Below are 21768 nucleotides of genomic sequence, written 5' to 3'. Positions count from 1 at the left end.
TATTTTTTCGTTCCAATGGTGCCTTCTTCAAAAAAACGTTTTCAACATATATATGTATTTATTCTGTTTATAACATATATTTTAATATCCACTGTGGTGATTTTCAGAGCCAAAAACATACATAGAAGTGTGCCCCCCCCCCCCCCCCCCCCCCCCCCCCCCCAGTTGTTATCATAAAATAGCTCAGCTTTCTTTGTCTGTGTTAAGCATGAGCAAAGTTATGGAAACATTTTAGTTTTGGTATCATAACCTATGTCACAACTAGATTTAAAAAAAAAAAAAATGTTTGTTAAAATGAACACTTCAATTACCTCAACTTTTCCTGATAACCATGCATAAAAAATTCATTGTATTCATTTTGTTCCTGACCTTTCTTTTTTTTTAGCATGTTTACGCATTTTTAACACTTAATTGAGTAAACGTATCAAATCAGTACTTTCACTTTTGCCACTGTATTGTTACACGCAGAGGCATTTGTTGTTCAAACGTAATGTATTTTTATAACAAACATTGCAGAACGTTGAGTAAACAATTTCCCTCCTTTGCCATTGAGGGCGACAGCGAGCAAACGAATGTAAGCGTCAAGCACAGACAAACGACGAAGAAGAAGAAGCGGAAGTTACGCTGGTCTAATATTGTCATGGCGCCTCGCATGTAATTTAACTCAAACTCTTGCAAATTCATTCAAGACATTTGTGAGGATTATTAAGGTACGTAAATCCTTATACAACTCCACATTCCAAGTGAAATATTAGGCAGTTTACCGCGTGTGTAAATGACGTCATTGACGAACCTTTGAACCATCTTGCGTCCACATCGTTTTTGATGCAAGCAATAATTAGTGATAAACTGAAACATTTCTTGCCTTTAAAGTTAGGCATCATAGTTATTTATTTAATATTTCACGTGCATTTGTTTGTGTTTAGGTTGCTGACTTAACACCGGCCTTCATAAAGACGAATCCAAAATGAGCACCCAAGTAAGTAGCCATTGTACCCAACATTTTATTGTTTCCCCGAATAAAACAAGTACTAATAATAACAAATTACACGTTTTCGTTTCAGTACAGCATCCTTTTTAAACAGGAGCATGGTGAGTAACAAGGCACTTTGTCAATGCGAGATTGTTGCTGATCTTTAATTCACTTCCAAAACATCGAAATGAATTTCAACCAAGATGGTTGGCTTTGAGTTGGCATCATGTTTCATTAGCATTGACGGTGACCACTCACCGCTGCCAGCCCCCCTGGTCAAATTGGGTTGGACGTTAATCACTGTCAATGTCAACCAATCTTATCCTCCTGAATTTACATTGAAAAAATACAGTGAAGAAAATAAGTATTTGAACACCCTGCTATTTCTCCCACTTAGAAATCATGGAGGGGTCTGAAATTTTCATCATAGGTTCATGTCCACTGTGAGAGAGATAATCTAAAAAGCAAAATCCAGGATTCCCAATGTATGATTTTTTAAAAAACGATTTATTTGTGTGATACAGCTGCAAATAAGTATTTGACCGCCTGAGAAAACGAATGTTAATATTTTGTACAGTAGCCTTTGTTTGCAATTACAGAGGTCAAACATTTCCTGTAGTTTGTCACCAGGTTTGCGCACAGTGCAGGAGGGATCTTGGCCCACCCATCAGTCAGGCTTCTGGGCTGTCACTGAGAAACAATGAGTTTGAGCTCCCTCCAAAGGCTTTCTATTGGGTTTAGGTCTGGGGACCGCCTAGGCCATGCTAGAACCTTGTTGTGCTTCTTACGGAGCCACTCCTTGGTTTTCCTGGCTGTGTGCTTGAGCAAGTTTTGTGGTCAGATGAGAGTAAAATAGATCTTTTTGGTCTTAATTCCACTAACCGTGTTTGGAGGAAGAAAAATGATGAGTACTATCTCAAGAACACCATCTCTACTGTGAAGCATGGGGGACGAGTGCATTGTGAGGTTTTGGGGAACAACATCTTTCCTTCAGTAAGAACATTGAATATGGACCATTCCTGGGTCTTCCAACATGCATCATCCAATGGTCATAAGCAAATTTATGACGAGCCTTGACATGTGGTGGTTTAAGCAGTGGAAGCTTCTGTGTCATGTATGATTTCAAACCATGACGTCTCCTGTATTACCAACAGTAACCTTGGAAACGGTGATCCCAGCTTTTTTTAGGTCATTGACCAGCTCATGTCGTGTAGTTCTGGGCTGATTCCTAACCTTTCCTAGGATCATTGAGACCCCACAAGGTGATATCTTACATTGGGCTCCACTCCAATTGAGATTGACCGTCATGTTTAGCTTCTTCCATTTCCTAATGATTGCTCCAACAGTAGACACTTTTTCACCAAGCTGCTTGGCCATTTCTCGGTATCCCTTTCCAGCCTTGTGGAGATGAACAATTTTGTCTCTGGTGTCTTTGGACTGCTCTTTGGTCTTGACCATATTACATGTTCGAGTCTTACTGATTGTATGGGGTGGACAGGTGTCTTCATGCTGCCATTGACCTCAAACAAGTGCATCTGATTCAGGATACTACCGTAATTTCTGGACTATAAGGCACAACTGACTATAAGCCACCACCCACCAAATTTGACATGAAAACGGCATTTGTTCATAGATAAGCCGCACTGGACTATAAACCGCAGTTGTCCTCATTGTATTATGGGATATTTACACCAAAAGATATTAACTGGTAACACTTCATTTGACAATGGCATGATAAGACTGTCATGAAACCAAATGAACCACCATTAAGCTTTGAACCAATTGGGTGCAAAGCCTTATTGTTTCTAAAAGCTTCATTTGGCCATCACTGCTCCCTTGGGGGAGACAGTCAACCTCTGCTGCCACCTGCTTTCAACACTGTTGTCATCCAACCTTCCTCCTAGCATGCATTGCGGCGCTACAGATGTAAATAACAATCATGTTCTGTGCTAATTAATTCTTCAGTTACTGTTCCAGTTGTTTCATTAATTGCTAGTTATTAGAGCTGAAACGAATACTCGAGCAACCCGAGTTTAAAAACTGATCCAAGTAATTTTATTCACCTCGAGTAATCGTTTATTTTGACAGCTCTAAGCATAACGTTTTGCTCGGACTACTTTTAATGCGGGACAACGCGCTGATGTCACGTGCGTAGAGGAAGAAGCAAAAAAAAAAAAAAAAACTTACTGCAACCGACAGCCGCTACAAACGATGCCGGCGTTGCTAAATACTAGCCCGCGCGATGCTACGTTGGTAGGTAGCGTCTGATGAGTCTCATAGAGATCACATGTATGTTGAACTAGATGTGAAATGACAGACTCGGCCGCGTCTGGGCAGCGTTAGTGAACAGTCGCCATCTTAAAGCAGTAGAGCGCTAAGCGCCAATAAAGAGCGCTAAGCGCTAATAAATAAAGATTAACGTTACTTATGACCACTGTCGATGCGTGGCTAACGTGTCTTACATACAGGCTTTAACATAACATAGCATTGTGGAGTGATGAGGGTGTCAAATAAAAACTCAATAATGCTAACTATCAATTTTAGCTCAGTAGTCATTGCTGGATAAAACACCAAGTAGCACTGGTCCCTAATACAGCCTGTATCATACATTTATTTTGAACACTGCAAAAACTCAAAATCCTATCAGGACTTACAGTTTAGACTAACTTAAAACTTAACTAGAACTTAAAAATGGCTTGACACAAATAGAAATTCAATTGAAACACGTGGGAAAAAATCCTAACTTTTAAGTGATGTGTGTTATCAAGCGTAACGGCATTTTTAGGTATATATATATATATATATATATATAGATTTTTTTTTTAATAAGATCTAAAAGTTTTTTGAGTGAAAGCAGTGAATTGGTCTTTTTTTATTCTAGATACATCTGAGATGCAATTGTTAGATGTTTTCAACAATCTACATCGAAAATTAAGACATTGATTGAATGAAAATGGTTCAAGATTAAATGAAATGTCTTGTTTTCTCATGTATATTTTTAATTGTTCTTCACCTAAAAATATATTAGTTTTATCCGATTACTCGATTAATTGATAGAATTTCCAGTCGATTACTCGATTACTAAAATATTCGATAGCTGCAGCCCTACTAGTTATGGTATTTGGTAACATTTTCTTGGATAGTGGTGCCATAATACTGTCATATGGCAGTCATAATTATTACATGACAATGTCATAAGCATTAATGAATGCTTATAATAGAGGTCGGTTAGTGTCATCCAGCAATTTATCTCACTTTTGAATGGCCGCAAAAGATCTGAGCTGGACATAAATGGAGTTAGTGAAATAATATGCCACATGACACATATTGACATCTGTCATACGCATTCAGTAATGCCCATGACAGTGTCATGTCATAATTATGATGTTCTTATGACAGTCTTATGATGCCGCTGTCAAATAAAGTGTTACCTATTAATTCAAATAAATCAACAAATAAGACGCACTGGACTATAAGCCGCAGGATTCAAAATGAGGGAAAAAAGTAACGGTTTATAGTCCGAAAATTAGGGTACATGGAGTGGAGGTGGACTTTTAATAGGCGGACTAACAGGTTTTTTAAGGTCTGAATTCTAGCTGATAGACAGGTGTTCAAATACTTATTTGCAGCTGGATCACACAAATGAATTGTTAAAAAAAAATCAAGCATTGGGATTTCTGGATTTTTCTTTTCAGATTATCTCTCTCACAGTGGACCAGCACCTACTCTGAAAATCTTAGCTTCCTCCATGATTTCTCAGTGGGAGAACATGTAAAATAGCAGGATGTTCAAATATTTATTTTCTTCAGTTTATACTTAAATATACCTCCAATGCTTTGTGTATATTTTCTCATATATAAATTCAGGCATCAAGGGGTTAACTCATTCACTGCCACTGACACAACAAATCCATTTCAACTGCGATGGGTGGCATTGAGTAATCATGTTTCACTACCATTGATTGACCAATTTGCTGGATTTACTGATCGATGGCTGCCAACCTTACAAGTCAAAATGAATTGGACCTTTACTCCATTAAAAAGCAGCCATTGAGTTAATGCATCACATTTTTATAGTGAAGGATTTTTAATAAAAGTACTAGAATTGTTTATGTGTGTGTTATTACTATCTCTTATTGTTCACTCTCCTAGTTTAAATGGATTGTACATCTAATAGCGATACTCAAGTCACACCAAATGGATAAAAAGAGCATGAAATTAGACGTTTGTCATCATCAATGGCAGTGAAAAAAAATTAATGACTGGTATTTTTTACACGCAGCACACGATGATGCAATTTGGACGGCGGCGTGGGGGAAAAGTGATGCGGACGGTTCGGAAACGATTGTCACCGGCTCGCTTGATGATATGGTCAAAGTGTGGAAATGGTACGTGTGACAATTTATAACCTTACTTAATAGTAGTCAGAAGCAAACATAATGTTCTATGTATATTTTCTTTTACTTGATGTTTTGATCAAAAGAGCGCTGTCGCTGTCTTTTTGTAAAATTGCCTACTAAGCAATCCAGCTTATGCCAATTTCTGTACCAGCAAAACCATTACCAAAACACAACAAATCCAACAAGGTTCTGATGAATTTGTTGAGTAACAGCACAGTTTTTTGCTGAAATGTAAGGATATTTAATATATTTACTAATATGTGTGACTAGTGGTTTTGACTTACAAGACTGCTGTATGTTAAGGCATCGTATCATTAAGCCTTTCACGCACAAATTATTATTATTATTATTATTATTTTTTTAATCCTTCACAAGGCACCTATTTATAACATTGGCTGCCATTGACGGCGTTCCTAGTCAAAATGGATTGAACGTCTAACACGGTCGATGGCACTGAAACACGAGCATTTGCAAACCGTTTTCCCGGTTTAAATGAATTGGCATGCAATGAGTTCAGTACAATGGGAAAAAATTGGGCCTGGGGCTGTCAGCGGTGTGTATTTCTGTTTTCATTCATTTTTAATTTAATTAACTTCGTTTTCATTAACAAATAACTATATTCATAAATGTAAAAAATATATCAAAAACAATCAACAATGATTAATAATTTAAAACACAGATCATAATTGCTTACGCTTAAGTTTGTTTAAATGACCAAAAATAATCAATTGGCTTATAAAGGGTTACAGGTCTTGTGACAAAACCAATAATTCACTTGCTCTATAAAGGGTTAAAGATAAAAGTATCAACTAGTAACAATTGTCCACTGTGGGTGAAGACTGTCTCTTACAGGTTATTGATTAAAAAAAATATATATATTGTAAGGAATTGTGTTGCCTGTGTTCTGTATGGCTTAAGTGTTGATATTTTCAGTTGTCTTGCATGCATTACTCTTGTACGGTTGTCAGGAAGAGCCAATTGAGTGAAGATGGGGACATCGTATGGCGGATTGGTGGTAGTGCGATGGCTAATGGAATCCAGCAATGTAGCTAGTCAGTGCAAATTGGGCGCCATAGGCTCGCTAAAATGTGCATTGCGGGACAGGTCTATTTATGGCGATAAGGACAATAGACGTGAAATGTCAATCGAAAGTTTTTTATATATTGTTTTGGTGATATACGTATATTGTACAGCACTAATTCTAACCATTAGAGCACTGTACTGCCTGTGAAAAATCTGATTATTTTATAGTGTGTACTAAAGAGCCAACATGAGCTAACTGTCAAGTGACCCATGTAGGTCAGATGAGAAACTGGAGCTGCAGTGGACACTGGAGGGCCATCAGCTGGGTGTCGTGTCAGTGGACATCAGCCACAACGCCGCCATCGCCGTCTCCAGTTCGCTAGACGCGCACATTCGCCTCTGGGACCTGGAGTCCGGGAAACAGATCAAGTCTTTGGATGCCGGACCAGGTAAGACCACCAAAACCTACCTTTGCATTTTATCTATCACTTGTGTGTCTGCTTTATTTCAATATTAATCGCAAGTCTTAAAGTTCAAAATCCGCAACTAGTGTGTAGTAGTGGTGTGCGATATGGGGTAAAAGATCCTTTATCGCGATATGGGCTATTTTATATGACGATAGTGATATGCCAGGATGTAATGTATTTTTTAATTATTTGACGAAAAAAAAATTCAACATACTATGACAGCTTCCCCCCTACTTATTTTCGTTTGCCTCAGATTAAAAAAATGAAAGCTTGTAGACAATTTTATTTAAATACAGTATTATCTAAAGCAAGTGAAATACCATCACGCACTTATGAGGAAGAGCGCAGCCGAGAGAGAGGTGGCAGCCTGCACGCACATTTGTTGCTTGTGAAGCATCCACAGAGGCAACACTTAATATATATATATATATACCACCTTTGGTAGTGTTTATTGTGCGTTTTCATTTGTGGTCAAATACTTGGGGCGAGTTTGTGATTGGTTTTGATGATGTGTGGACGCTAATGCTAATCGTTTGTGTGGACTCTTAATGCTGTAGTTGAATTGCTGTTGATGAAACTGATTTAATTTCATTTTTAGTTTAGTTTCATTCTGCAAGTGTTGATGTCATGAGCATCTGAATAAAGTCAGTCGTCATTTCAAAGCTTAGCTCACTGTCTAGCTTGGACTTAGCTCCAACATCTTGGCGAGAACGGTACAATGACGTATAATGTTTTTGATAGTTATTTTGATATTTGGGGGGTATCAAGAGGTATTTAAAGGGTTAATTCCGTTTTACATGGAAATTTGGGTTATGCCGCTTGCGTAGGAATGGGACTCGTTTGTAACCCAGGGATTACCTCTACCTCTACACATACACATTCTTGTTTGAAGACACCTAGACATCACTTTAAGCAGAGCTGATGTGCTAAACTGTGACCAGCGAGTGCACAAGGGCTGCAGGCTTGTAATTGTAACTTTCTGCCAAACATATCACGATATTGTTAATATAATATTCTCGTGACGATGTCATTTTAAATCGTTTAGACAATATATATTGTAATATTTTACGTCACTACTAATGTATCGCGCTTCCCCTCCAGTGGACGCCTGGACGGTGGCGTTCTCGCCCGATTCAAAGTACATCGCCACAGGAAGCCACCTTGGCAAGGTCAACATCTTCGGCGTGGAAAGCGGCAAGAAGGAATACTCTTTGGACACTAGGGGGAAATTTATTCTGAGCATCGCTTATGTAAGAGGTTTTATTGACTCATCAGCTGCCATTGACAGCGATAAGACGTCCAATATAATTGTTGATAAGTTTTGACACTCCACAGAGCCCAGATGGTAAATATTTGGCCAGCGGTGCGATTGACGGCATCATTAACATTTTTGACATTGCTACCGGGAAACTCCTCCATACGTTGGAAGGTGAGTCACTTCACTGGGACTAAAATGAAGTCAAAAATTGTCCAATCGAAACCTGCTCTTGATCCGCCTCTAGGACACGCCATGCCCATCCGTTCACTGACCTTTTCTCCCGACTCCCAACTGCTGGTAACGGCATCTGACGACGGCTACATCAAGATTTATGACGTGTAAGTCCTTTTTTCATCAATCCCCTGCTATGTACATGGAAGAAAGCCATTTCAGAATGCTGTACATCACAAATTTTACATAATACATAAAATTTAGATTTGTTTATTTGAGTTGGATTATGGCAGGAATAAGGAAAACATTGACTATTGTGGCTATTGACGGCGCTAGACGTCTAATCCATTTTGACTGGGAGGGGCGAATGGCCTCCCAGTCAATGCCACTGAAAGATGAGCATTCAAATCCGGTCCTCCATTTTTTTTTTTTTTTTTAAATGAACCCAAAAGATTTCAAACGTTAAACTTTCCCGATGGGATTTTTTTTTCTTACCGCACATGTTGTAGTTCTCAAAAAAATATTTTAAACGTTAAAAACTTTTCTTTCCAAACTACTAAATTCTTTTTTTTTTTTTTTTTTTTTACAAAATATTAAAATGCCACATTTTGCTTTACAAAAAGAAAATCACAAGATTGAAGGAAATTGATAAATTAGTTTTCTGTAGAAGAGATCTACAGAATTACATCAGGTCTCTTAACTCTTTAATTTTTCACTTCTCCATACCTTTCAATGCTGAAACAGTTTGAATGTGAGCCAAATGTGAGCTTTCACTATACAGATTTTATGTCTGAATTCACTCACAAAGGTAAGTGTAATAATGGCATCTAGTGCCTGCAAAAATAGTTACCAGGCAGTCGTAAGCATTATTTTGGGATCGCAAAATTATGAAGATGCCCAACAAGTACACTTATATGCTCACACCAATGACCACGAATGTCCGCGACCAAATGCTAGCACGCTAATGTGCCTAACTGACAGATCACGGAGTTCCCCAAACTTAGAAAATGGGTCCAGCTTATTGATCAGTGCACCTTTGGCAGGTCTGTATCATTTTTTTGGAAATTACAAAAAAAAAAGCCAGCATGAATTTTGTTTTTCCAGGCAACACGCGAACCTGGCCGGTACGCTGAGCGGACATGGATCATGGGTTCTCAATGTGGCTTTCTCCCCAGATAACACACATTTTGTTTCCAGGTAATGTTTTCATTTTCTTATTTCAAGTGGGGTGAAGAGAACCCCTGACAAGACACACATTGAAGAAGAGATGAAATCTGAATTAATGCTTTTTCGAGTGGTTTTATTTAAAAAAAAGAAAAAAGGCCAATCCTTTTAATTGGAGAAAACAATCAAGTTCATACATGTATGTAATACACCAGCCTATCATATAGGTAGGTGTTACATACAGTGTATAATGAAAATACAGTGGACATTCATGGTACGAGCACAATCCATCCCACGGCCTAGCTTGTAACCTGAATATGCTTGTATCATGAATGTATTTTCCAGTTATTGTGAGCAACACTTCCCATGACCCCCATTTTACCTGTAAATAATATTTCAAAGCATTATTTTTAAGGCTAATTAATATGGAAAAGAAATTAAAAGTAAAATAACGATGGTATTTACTGTATATACAAGTACTTACCATGAAAGCTGCAATCTAGCAACGTAATGAAAGTGCAAGTCAACCAAGCAGGAGGAAAGAGAGAACTCAAGTTTGCACTAAAATGTCACTGTCATTGCACTGCTAATGCCACAACAATGTCTCAAGCATTTCACGAGGTAATATGTTCAGAGACGTCTGTCTCAAGCTGGGTACTGCAAATGCAATATTTGCAGTTACATTATAGCATTTTTGCACTATTACATCAACATCTACGCACAATCATATCAAGTCAGCCATCTGCCTTTTAGTCTGAGCACTGTTAATTGTCATATACACACTTTAACATCACCACTTGCTGGTAGTCACTTTATTACCAATCTGTGAACACAGCAGCCTATGTTTATATTAGCCTTATTGTACTTTTGCTTTTGTTTCATGTGGTGCGCATTACGGCGAAGCTTTAAATCTCGTACTCTGTACAATGAGAATAAAGTCTTTGTATTCTATTCTATTACAAAGTTTTTGCTGTAAGTAAACTTGGGGACATGGTTAATATTCACTTGTAAACACAAATGATTCGGCTGCACTTCGATTCAAAATTCTATCACCTGAGACAATGACAATAAGGGGCAGGTTGGGGATTCTGTTGGTGCGAGATGCTTGTATGCCATCTAGAGTGACACCGACACTTGGAGAGACAAAGCGAGAGCTCACATGCCACCTGGTGGGATGCTGAGGCACTCATACAAGCCAACCAAGCGAGAGGCTTTTATGGATTTCGCTCATATTGAGACTCATTTTCTCTCATCACGACACTCATTTCATGAAAAGCTCATATCATGAGGGTCCACTGTACAAGACCGATGGAAATTCACAAGCATAAAGTCATCATTTATGTTTAAAGGGAACCACGGATAGAAAGACATGTAGTTCTTAAAAGATAAATGTTAGTAAGAGTTATAATAATTTGATATTTAAACCCCTCTTAATGTTTTTGTTTTAATAAATTTGTAAAATTAGTTTAACTAGTAAGTCGCCATTATTGTTGACGTCACATGGTTACGCTGCCGGATTTCCACAGTATTACTTTTTAACTACATAAACATGTTGTCTGTTCTGCCCTTCCAACCCAAGTGGAACATTGAGTGGGACAGCCCAGTCGATATTTCACAAAACGAGCAGTTAAAGCAAAATGAACAGGAAAGACGGGATGAAAAAAGAGTAGCATTCAGGTGTCAAGTTCATTAGTGACACTGAGTGTGACGTCAAAAAAACGTGTGCTGATCTTCACGGTAAACTATTGTGTGATCCAACCTATTCCAAAATTTTTTCCACATATGAACGACCAACTTACCTTTTAAGGAATAAAAATATTTAATGGAAGTTCCCTAATAAAATTTAGGAATGTGGAACTTTTTTGGTTTACTCCCTAATACTTACATGACGTAAACATCTTTACTGCATCAAACTCTAACTGTATCTAGTTCAAATGAACTACGACCGCCTGGTACACACTCAAGATGTGATGCAATACTGCCATCTTAGGATGCCAATTATGTCGGGACACTAAAAAATGTAACCCGTAAGATTAACACCACCTCAATTTTAGTTTGTCACTAGTAGTAACATTTCTTCATTAGCCTCCAGCTTAAATCGATTGGACATCTATCCTCGTTAATAGCAGCCACATTGTTTAACGGCCTTTTTCTGATCATTTCCCACCCTTCAGCTCGTCGGACAAAAGCGTCAAAGTTTGGGACGCTAGTTCCAGAGCATGCATCAACACCTTCTTTGACCACCAAGACCAGGTAAGACCTACAGCATATTTATATTTAGGACAGAGTAACGATTCAGTTGCGTGATTGCTTCTTTAACAGGTGTGGAGTGTCAAGTATAACAGCAACGGTTCCAAAATCATCTCGGCTGGTGACGACCGTGCCATTCATATTTACGACTGCCCGATGTGAGGTGACACATCTGGTACAAGGGAAGGGACTTTTTTTTATTTTTTTTTTTATAATTTTCTTCTAGCTCAAGATCAGTTCAATAAAGCTTTGCTTTTTTTTTTTTTTTTTAATTTAATTGGGTTGTAAATTAATTTTCAGCTACATTTCACTGATCAACCAATCCAATGCATTGATTGCATTCTTTATTAATTCCACTGAGCCACAAGTGTCCACTGTTTCACTAAAACATTCAACAGACAAAACACATTGGTTACAGTTGAAAACACCCCCCATCAATATTCATTAAGTGCAGTTTCATCCAGAACATAATTTCACTCTGCTAACATGTGCTGGTGCGCATTTTTGAAGTATTTTAAATGGAGTTTGTGGTGCCTATAACACACCACGTGTAGGTAGTTTGAATAGTGACAGGAAATGTAGCACAGTTTACTAGTGGGTAGCATGTATGCTTCAGTTCTCAGGTCCTAGATTTAAATCTGCATTATTAAAGACTCTAAAATGTCCATAGGTGTGGTTGGAAGTAGTTTCTCTCCATGTTCCCAAGACTGGCTGGCAACCAGTCCAAAATTTGTTGCTTCTCACCAAAAATCTCACTGGATTTTGGCGGTTGGTGTCCGGAAACATTCAACTGTAACGTTTCACTTAAACAATAGACCTATTTTTAATAGGAACCATATTAATTTTTGGCACATAAAATCTACATACGCTCCAATTGGAGGTTCTGCCTAACAAAAATAATAAACCCGCTCCCCACATATTACTCTAATAGTACAGCGGAACCTCCCAAGTCAGCCTCAAGAAATTCAATTTTGAGTCCAGACTTAAAACAGTTTTGGCCGGAAGACCAAACAAACACAGGAACCTTTCTGTAAACGAGTACAATTTGAGTATAAAATAACCAGTTTAAATTAGCTAATGCTAATTAAACTAGCTTGTACCTCAAATCTGAAAAGCCTGATGAATAGCTGTTTAAAACAAAACGAGACTCCGGTTCCTCTCAGTTGTCTTCAAACAAGTGGTTTTACTTTGTTTTAATATCAAAGTTTATAAAACATTGCGAGGTGACAGTGTTAGCTAGTTGACAAGCACCTTCCTGATCGTTCAGTCAAAAGGTAAGTACTTTTGACTTTTATTAGGCGAGTCATTTTTAAAATATCGTTATATGTATTATAGTAATTTGGGAGGGAGGAAATTTTGTCTTGTAGTGAACAGTCTTTTATTGCCAAACAATTCATGAAAGGGTGAGTACCGGTACCGTGGCTAGAATTGGAAAAATTAAAATCACTTTTTCATGTGTATTTTCCTCCAAAACCAAATCTGTAAGGCATTCTTCAAAGGTAATATAACCTTTACTTGATATTAACTCATTGACGTCAATAGATGTCCATTTAGACTGAGAGTGATCATGCCCAAAAGACCAAATTCTGTCCCACTTGGGAGGTCCCACCGAGAAAGCAAACATTTCTAACCATAAAGCACCGAAGCTTTAAGTACAGCAAGTCTTTCTGAATATTGTCATAGGTTTAACACGTTTTGGCAGTATTGTCGCAACCATAGTGTGCTCCTGCCATGAGGTAAAATGCGGCTTTAGGCTTTTTTGTCCCAGTCTACCAGTGTCTGGACTGAACCAGCTCGTCTCGTAGGCTGAGCCTCTTGAGGGTCTCGTAGCCCACCACAATGAGCACCGATGTGGGCGTGGAGGAGATGATGCGGGCCGACAGACCCTTGGTCATGGCGCCAACGCCCTCCTCCGCCAGTAGTTGCTTGAAGGTCTCCACCACCGACGAGCGGCCCTCCACCTGCGCCACAACCAACGATAACGATGGATAACTTATTTACAAGGTAATTACGGCAGTTTTCTGTAACATAGTTTTGGCCGCATGGGTATTTTGAACAATGATCTGCATTTTAAATTTATTTGACTATGTTAGATCTGTTAATATACATAGTTTTTATTGCCATGCTAAGACAGGATCACTTAATTTGCGCTAGCTTAGCCACTCTGGAGCCCTGAAACAAAGAACAAACTGCACGGAATTTGTTGAAATCAACTCCACCGACTAATCAAACCCCTGCTAACTTGAAGATTAAGCCTAATGTAAAAAATTAAGAACTTCCGCTTTAAGATAACACAGGTGCCAGATGGCATAACTGCTGCTTGCGTTACGGTCACGCATGCTTGTACGAGCACGAACATAAAGCAACGAACGTTTGGTCCATCAAATCAATTACAGAAACGTAAAAACAGCAAATCTTAAGTGGGTTAGAAAAGTGCTTTTGCCAAGTGGAGACTAGGCATGTGCCGGTAGGAGATTCTGACTATAACCTTAAGCAAAAATATCGCGGTATCACGGTATTGCATTTACAGCTCTAAAATGTGTTACTTTGAGATGTCTGGGTTAAAAAAAAAATCCATTGAACAGGATTTGTATTTTTCAAAACAGATTAGCAAATTGCAACTTAAGTATAATGTTAAGTTAAAATAACTAAAATATTCTTAATAAAATTTAAATATGTGCAGTCCTTTAAGTTAGCGTAAACCCATAGCTCAACATTTTTACCATCAGAACAAAAATAATAATGTGTGTATGACTTGTAGCATGTTAACATTATACACACCTTCTCAACACTGACAGTTACCAGAGAGAAAAACCACGTTTTACCACAGTGAGACACACTAAACGTGCTGGAGTTACCTCGTAGCTGGTGAAAAACGTTCATGACAGTGTTTACTAACCTTTAATTTTGTATAAATGCGAAATCATATGGGAGGTATCACCTTCTTGACAGCCACCCACCAAAAAGATGTTTTACCTCCTACTCTAAGCCACGGCTGTCCAACTTTTCTCCTAGTCGAAGTATTCCCTTACGAGCGATTCAGTTTTCTTTGATGGGGGAAAAAGTTCAGGAGTTTCACCTCCTCCAACCATCGTGTAGCACAGCTGACTCACTGACACTGAGTAAGAACTGGTGAGGGAGGGTTGAGCCTTACATAAAAAATAGCTAATACCATAGGGACGGTATGACGGAAATTTTTTGCCGTTTTGACACCTTGATTTTTCATAACACGGTACCTTGAAACAGTTAATCGGCATATGTCTAGTGGAGATTAGGCGGCGGCTCGGTGAAACGGCATGTTCACCGAGAGTGTTTGACCTGAACACATACTATTGAAGGGAAGAAAAAAGGCTTTTCGCATGCATGGAGTACAAAAATATTTTAAATTAACACTAAAAATTCCTAATAGTCTTGTGAAAGTCTTTAAGTCAATTTGGGAAAAAAAATTGTCACAAAGCAAAACCAGAAATTTAGGAGAGACGCCACGTCGCAAATAGGTTTTCATGTATACCATCAAGATAAATGCATACTGCAAACCAGTACCTTCAACAGTATTAAACGTGGCTTCGTACCTGCACCCTCGCCCGGACCACGTCCATGGGGTTGGTGATGGTGGAGGCGGTGGCGGCGGCCATCGGCCCGGCCAGTGCCTGCAAGATGAGGTGGGGGCACTCACTGGGTGCCATCAGAGACAGCTGCTCTAGAAACACAAAAACATACCAGCAAATGTAAACGCATGCCTTCATTTATTTGGTACAAAGTATTATGGTCTTACTAGAGCAATAATAAACTACACGGCGTGAGTCCGATTTAATCAATTTTGTGAGATTAATTTTGGGGGTTAAATTGTAGTCATAAGGAAACTAAATTAGAACAGAAATAGAGCTTTAATTACAACAGTAATAAAGTTTAGCAGTATAACAAATAATTTTCTGGGTAAAAAGATGACAAATGAGTCATCTTTTATCAATTCTGATTTATGTAAATGAAAGCTGGAGATGAGCAAAATTAATTGTAAAGGAGTTATTATGAAAGTCTGAATAAGGATATAAGGTAGCAGGCAACAACATTTCTATTCAACATTCTAACAATTGTAAATTCATAAACTCATTAGCTGCCATGGACGGTGATAGACGTTAAATTCCTTTGGACTGTGAGGTGCTGGCAGCACTTCATTTCCGTATCTCATATTGATCGGTGAAATTAAGAAATAAGATTTATGGGCTGTAGTGCTTCAACGATTAACTTGAGTAATTCGATTAGAAAAAAGCGACTCAAATTTTGCTGGTTTGAGGATTCGTTGAATTAGAGTGGCGTTGTAAAGGTTTTGAATGGATATGCTGCCCTCTAGTGGCAACAGTGATTATGACACATCTAACTTGGCTGAGTCCAGCTGCTCCCTGTTAAGACCAACATAAGGTAAGTTTTTGTATTAGTTAATGTTTATGTATTTGTTTAGTTCAGAATAACATCTAGCAGTTTTTTGTGGAAATATGTGTTTGAAGGAAGAAAAATGTTAGCATTTGCTATGCAAGTTAGTCAATTGTTCTTTTGTTGTACTTCGATCCTCATTTAAGGACATTAATGAGATTAATTACAGATTTTAAGGAAATGTCCATTTTTTAAATAGTTGGCTCATTACTTAACTGAAGAATTTTCAGCAAAAAACATAAAACAAAAATACATTAATTACATTGGTTACAAATATGTCCAAACGAACTGGACGTCTGCCACCGTCAATTGCAGTGAAACAATTCAGTAGAGCGGTTGACGTTTACCTGCATAAAAGTGATAAAAAGGCCACCAGAGTGCACTGTTTGGGATGTACGTGAGCAGAGATGCCACATAGCCCCTGTAGAAACCCCTGAATCCGTCGGCGGCAAAAATCTGCACGGAAATGTCCCTCGTCTGCCCGAAGGTCAGCCTGCGCTTGGTGGCGGCCAGCATCATTTTGGGTTTGGCCTTGAAGCGGCCGCTGTGCTCGCCCTGGCCCTGCATCATGAGGTGCTGAGACACCACGTCGATGGGCACGGTGATGGTCTGCGCCACCAGCGACGCTGCCCCGCCCGCCACCACAGACTTTAGCGTGTTGCTGGACGAGTAGCGCGACACGTAGCGCCGCGCCAGCTCGTAGGTGGTGATGTACGCCTGGCCCGACACCAGCGTGAAAGTGTTGACCATGAAGCCGCGGTACAGGCCCTGCACGCCTTCCGTGCGCAGGATCTTGCAGAAGGCATCCACCGTGCCTGAGTAGAGCGCCTTGCCTTTCTGCACCTGCAGTCGCGTGCGTATCAGGCTGGCCGGGTATACGGTGGCCCGCGTGCTTAGGGTCATCAGCACGCCCAGAGAGTAGAATTTCCTCTTGTCCAGGTCCTCCCACTCGATGATCTGGATGGCGCCTTTCTGCTGCATGTTGGTCCCGGGTGGGGGGGTTTCCGTGTCGCTAAAGCCTCGTGTCCGACATCATTGCAACTGGAAAACCGACAATTTGTGCATCAGTTCATCCAATTTTTAACTGAAAATTACAAAAGAAATGTCATTTTGTTTGTTGCTTTATAATACTGTAGCTACTGCCTAATAATAAAATGTAGAAAAAATTGTATTATTTAACGTTCATAAAAGAGCAGGAGTGGGAACCTCTTGGTACCTCACGATACGATTAGCGATACAACGATTATCGATACATTGTAGAATATCCTAGAATGATTTCCTGACCAAACAACTAGTTAAGAGAAAAACAAGCTTCTACCATGAATTGGAATTACTTTTCACTAGTAGACGTCCAATCCATTTGAACTGGGAGGGTGGCAGCGAATAAACATTCGTTCATTCGCTGCCATCCCTCCCACTTCAATAAATGCACAAGTTTACATTGAAATTTTAGACAGCTTTCTTACCCCTTCAACTGAAAATATGTTTGTCATTTTCCAAGATGACAATGCATCATGCCACAGAGCTAAAACTGTTAAACCATTCCTTGGAGAAACTCATCCAGTCAATGTCATGGCCTGCAAATAGCCCTGATCTCAACCCTATTGACAACCTGTAGTGGAAATTGAAAAAAAATTGTCCAGAGCAAGGCTCCGACCTGCAAGGATAATCTGGCAACTGCAATCAAAGAGATTTGTCACTAAATTGATGAAGAATACTCATCAAGTCCATGCCTGAGAGACTGTAAGTCAGACATGTCCAAAGTCCGGCCCGGGGGCCAAATGCGGCCCGTGGTCAAATTTCATCCGGCCCCCAGCCTCTGTCATAAAATCAATAACGCCTGGCCTGCACACAGACTTAATAAATTGGTCAGCAGTACTGCTACCAGCATATGAAGTATCTTACACACTAAATGCTGCTCCTCATTTACCCACGAAAAGGCAGCAGCACTCTAAGCAACATTCCCCCGTGTGACCCTTTACTCCCAATTTTCTAAAATGGCGACAATCAACAAAAAAAGAAAGTTGACTGCGATGGCTGGCGCTTCAAGGATAGGTGGAAAGTGGAGTATTTCTTCACTAAAATACGCAACAACTGTCTACAGTCGCTGTTTTTAAAGAGTTAAATGTGAGGCGATATTCCCGAACAAGACACGCTGACATGTATGACAAGATTACAGGGAAGATGCGTAGCGATTAGCGAGAAATTGAAGCAAGTTGAAGCTAGTTTAATTTCACAGCAGCAGTATTTCGCAAGAGCCCGAGAGTCGAAAGAGAACGCCACAAAGGCTAGATATACTGCCAAACGATTCCGTGGAATTGAGATTCCATGGAACTGAGATTGTTGAAATGTATTCATTTAAAAAAATAATAAAGCATATGTGACACACAGAATGGCTTGCTAAAATTTGCTTAAATATATTGTTCTACATAAAGGACGTCAGCCAAGGTCGGCCCCCCACATTTTTACCACACCAAATTTGGCCCTCTTTGCAAAAAGTTTGGACACCCCTGCTGTAAGCTGTCATAAAAGCTAGAGGTGGTGCTACTAGAGATGTGTTTTGATTGTTTATTTCTTTGTTTCTCATGATTCCATACTTTTTTCCTCAGAATGGAGTTATTTCTTATTTATATTTCCCTGCACTTGCTCTATAAAAGTAACATTTACTGACCACCACAATGTTTTCTATTAATTTCTTTTAGTGTTTCTGAATTCTAAAGAGTTGAACTTTTGAACTAATTATTTTTTTCAAGCTTTTTATCAGAGTTAGTTCTACATGATAAAATGGCTGAGTGAGTGCTCGTCCAAGACTGGCAATTGCATACTTTTTGCTAGGGGTTGTATTATAGTGGAGGATTTTGATAACAACTTGTTGATTCCTTTTTTTTAAGTTATTATTTTTTAAATGTTGACACCTTTTTAAAACGATATCTAGATTCTTGGCAGGAGCATATCGATAACCTTTGGGGATACAAAGTATCACGATATATCACCATTTCGATATTTTGTCACACCCCTATAAAAGAGCACAACGGACTTTTAGCTCACACCGTTGTTCACAAAGTGGTGAACACCCCCCCCCCCCCCACCATCCTTTTAACAGAGCTACTGTATGTGCGGATGCTCCCTTTACACCAAATCATGATACAGTGGTACCTCGACACAAGATTTTTATCAACATACGACATAAAATTTGACTCGCCATGTGTCCGACATATGACGAAATGCTTGAGACACAATTAGGCCCGTTGCGATAAATTTTAGTAGGCGATAGATTCTCATAAATTACTGCTGATATGCTATATTATTGTCAATTTTTTTAAAAACCAATTCAACCACCAATGTAGGACAATACATCCTGTTAAATAAGTGAATGCTCCCATGGCCATCTCAGTCCCCATACCTTGTTTTGTTGGCAAAAGGGGGTTGTACAAAGTATTAACACCAGGGGTGCTAATAATTGTGACACACATTATTTGATGTCAAATATTTTTTTCTTTATGTGGGAGTTTTTCCCCACTGAATGAATGCACTTGTATTGTCTCTTTTTTTCCCATTAAGGTCCCATATTATTTGAATAAAAAATTGAAGCTAAAAACACATCTTTTTCAGGGGTGCCAATAATTATGGAGGGCACTGTATATATGTACATTTTCCTCCTTATTTCATAGACTTTAGTTTGACCTAAAACACAAAGAAATTACATTTAAATATTTTCTGCATAACTAGGACATAAAATCAGAAAATTTGAATATTATTTCGCTTCTAATTTTAGCAAAACCAAACTTTTACCTTTTTAATCTTACTTTTTCATTTAGTTTGGACCCAAGCAACACAAATAAAATGATTGCAATCCAGGAACATTTTTTTCCTGTACTATTGTTATCAGAGGGATAAAATTTGCAAACTTAAAACTTTTGAGCAACCATCTTTCATATAAGTGTATTGCCTTTCCCTTTAACTTTTACAGTCATAGGTTCCGGTTTTTTTTTTTTTTAAATTGGTGCAAGCATCCAATTAATAAGAAAAGTATCATTCCAGTGCGGTGATCGCTATTGTTTTTCAATTTAAAGACTTGCTATGACTTGACTCTCATAACCCAAAGTTATCGTACAGTGTGTCGCAATTCCACTTTTGCAACTAAACAAAATAGTGGAAGTTTGCCTTCACCGACGACTTGCAGATGCACATCCATCCAGTCCTTGATTTACCTTCATATCAGTCGATGTTGTGAAAGAATTAAGCAAATAATAAGCATCACGCCATGTTCCCCCATTTGGAAGTGAGGCACGTGTAATATCTCCAGCGCCTCCTACCCCTGTTAGCTTAGCTCGCTGCTAATGACATCAACAAACTCCCGGTTTATTTTACATACATTTCAAATCGGAACCAGACAACACTTTTAGACAAACCTGTTTAGAGGCCCAGTAGCTCGGTCCCCTTGTCGCTCGCCTCACTGTTACATTCGGCTTCCTCGACGACACACTGGGTCATGTCTTCCCTCCATGACTGGTGCTGTGACTGTACTGTACAGTGCAGCTAAATCGAAGGTTAAAGGTCGTCTGGACAGCTTCTTATCGTTATTTCTCCCCTTAAGCAAAACAAAACAAAAACACAAAACTAATATTGACTAAGTATTTTAATCTCAAGGGAGACTGGAAAATGTTTTTCGACTGTTTGACTATGTTGAAGGCATGTTCGATTTGTCGCTTATGGTGCGTTCAAGTCCTTCGCATTTATCGTAAAATAGAACACGGGTCACGTTCCTGGTTTATCGTTCGAGGTCAAGAAGCAAATACCTTTGAATAGTACTGTTTTATTGTAGTTTAACAATGAGAAAACAATTGTCATTTACGGGTTTTGCATTGTCGAATTGTTCAAACACGAGAAAGTGTCGATTGAGTCTACTTCAATATCACTCAAATCGGTGCCAGTTTTGTTTTGCATATACAGTACATAGATAATGTAATGCCCTCGATGTGTTCAAGGATGCGCGTGGTTGTTGATGCAATCCAGCCGTACGTAATTTATTTGACAAGCAAACGTAACACAAACATGCAAGAACATTCCACACAGACTCACACAATGTGTGCAATGACCTTTTTTTCTCCTTAATATTCTTAGTTTTAAAAAATTAATGTCTTTACTATTTTATTATGTTTATAACATTGAAAGAACTTGTGTTATCTCTGAAGGTACTGTATGTACAACACTAAATTTAAAAAATGTCGTTTTTTGCATGGTTTTATTTTGAAGGAGCGCCCTTTTACGCAAAGTATGTGAATATAGGTATCATATGTAAGGCTAGATGCCTTAAGGTGGAGTCAGTAGCGGAAGTAAAATGGACATCTTGCGTCGGAGGATTTTTTTTTTTTTTTTAAATAAACAACACACCAACAACTATTCACATATACAAGACAGACATATGACAAGAACAACAACAAAAAACTTCAAATATTACCACAAAATATAAAAGACACAAAGTGCAATATGTCAGGGGTTAAAAAAAAAATTAAATTAAATTTGGAATACAAATACAATTTATAGAGCCTTTAGGTTTTTTGACTTAGTTATAAATCCAAAATATAAAGCCATTTCTTTTTTAAAAGCAACAAAGAGGTTTTAATTTGAG

At 38.7% G+C, this 21768-nt stretch overlaps 3 protein-coding genes across 4 annotated transcripts in view; 2 read left to right on the top strand and 1 right to left on the bottom strand.

Annotated features, from left to right (window-relative positions):
• The first annotated feature begins 570 nt into the window (after positions 1-570).
• On the top strand, positions 571-11982 carry skic8 (SKI8 subunit of superkiller complex). Of its 2 annotated transcripts, none has more exons than XM_057836432.1 (11): positions 571-710; positions 927-979; positions 1065-1092; positions 5255-5360; positions 6672-6844; positions 7964-8112; positions 8198-8291; positions 8365-8458; positions 9396-9488; positions 11630-11708; positions 11778-11982. In XM_057836432.1, exons 2-11 carry the CDS (start codon positions 968-970, stop codon positions 11865-11867), a joined length of 918 nt encoding a protein of 305 aa, XP_057692415.1. In that variant the 5' UTR covers positions 571-710; positions 927-967; the 3' UTR covers positions 11868-11982. The 2 variants fall into 2 exon arrangements, with proteins under 2 accessions (XP_057692415.1, XP_057692416.1); XM_057836433.1 differs by having other exon boundaries at positions 637-710; positions 1070-1092.
• On the bottom strand, positions 9391-20870 carry slc25a44a (solute carrier family 25 member 44a). Its single transcript, XM_057836431.1, has 4 exons — positions 20549-20870; positions 16484-17177; positions 15278-15405; positions 9391-13666 (listed from the first exon to the last, which is right to left on the bottom strand). The coding sequence occupies exons 2-4, from the start codon at positions 17115-17117 to the stop codon at positions 13475-13477; spliced, it is 954 nt and encodes a 317-aa protein (XP_057692414.1). The 5' UTR covers positions 17118-17177; positions 20549-20870; the 3' UTR covers positions 9391-13474.
• The window catches only part of ireb2 (iron-responsive element binding protein 2), a 46928-nt gene continuing 37341 nt past the window's right edge, over positions 12182-21768 (top strand). The window contains exon 1 of the mRNA XM_057836430.1: positions 12182-13709. The gene's annotated coding sequence lies outside the window, so the exon portion shown is untranslated. The remainder of the gene's footprint in view (positions 13710-21768) is intronic.

Source organism: Corythoichthys intestinalis, chromosome 5 (assembly GCF_030265065.1).
Source record: "Corythoichthys intestinalis isolate RoL2023-P3 chromosome 5, ASM3026506v1, whole genome shotgun sequence".
Lineage (NCBI taxonomy): Eukaryota > Metazoa > Chordata > Actinopteri > Syngnathiformes > Syngnathidae > Corythoichthys > Corythoichthys intestinalis.
The sequence above is the reverse complement of the archived record's forward strand: the minus strand, read 5'-3'. Positions and strand labels throughout refer to the sequence as shown.

Coding starts and splice junctions, on each gene's coding strand:
- skic8 (XM_057836432.1), top strand. Junction 5,361..6,671: donor ATGGTCAAAGTGTGGAAATG/GTACGTGTGACA, acceptor TGACCCATGTAG/GTCAGATGAGAAACTGGAGC. Junction 8,113..8,197: donor TTATTCTGAGCATCGCTTAT/GTAAGAGGTTTT, acceptor GACACTCCACAG/AGCCCAGATGGTAAATATTT.
- slc25a44a (XM_057836431.1), bottom strand. CDS start 17,117: ATGCAGCAGAAAGGCGCCATCCAGATCATCGAGTGGGAGGACCTGGAC. Junction 15,406..16,483: donor TTTTTATCACTTTTATGCAG/GTAAACGTCAAC, acceptor TTGTGTTTCTAG/AGCAGCTGTCTCTGATGGCA. Junction 13,667..15,277: donor TGGTCCGGGCGAGGGTGCAG/GTACGAAGCCAC, acceptor GTTGTGGCGCAG/GTGGAGGGCCGCTCGTCGGT.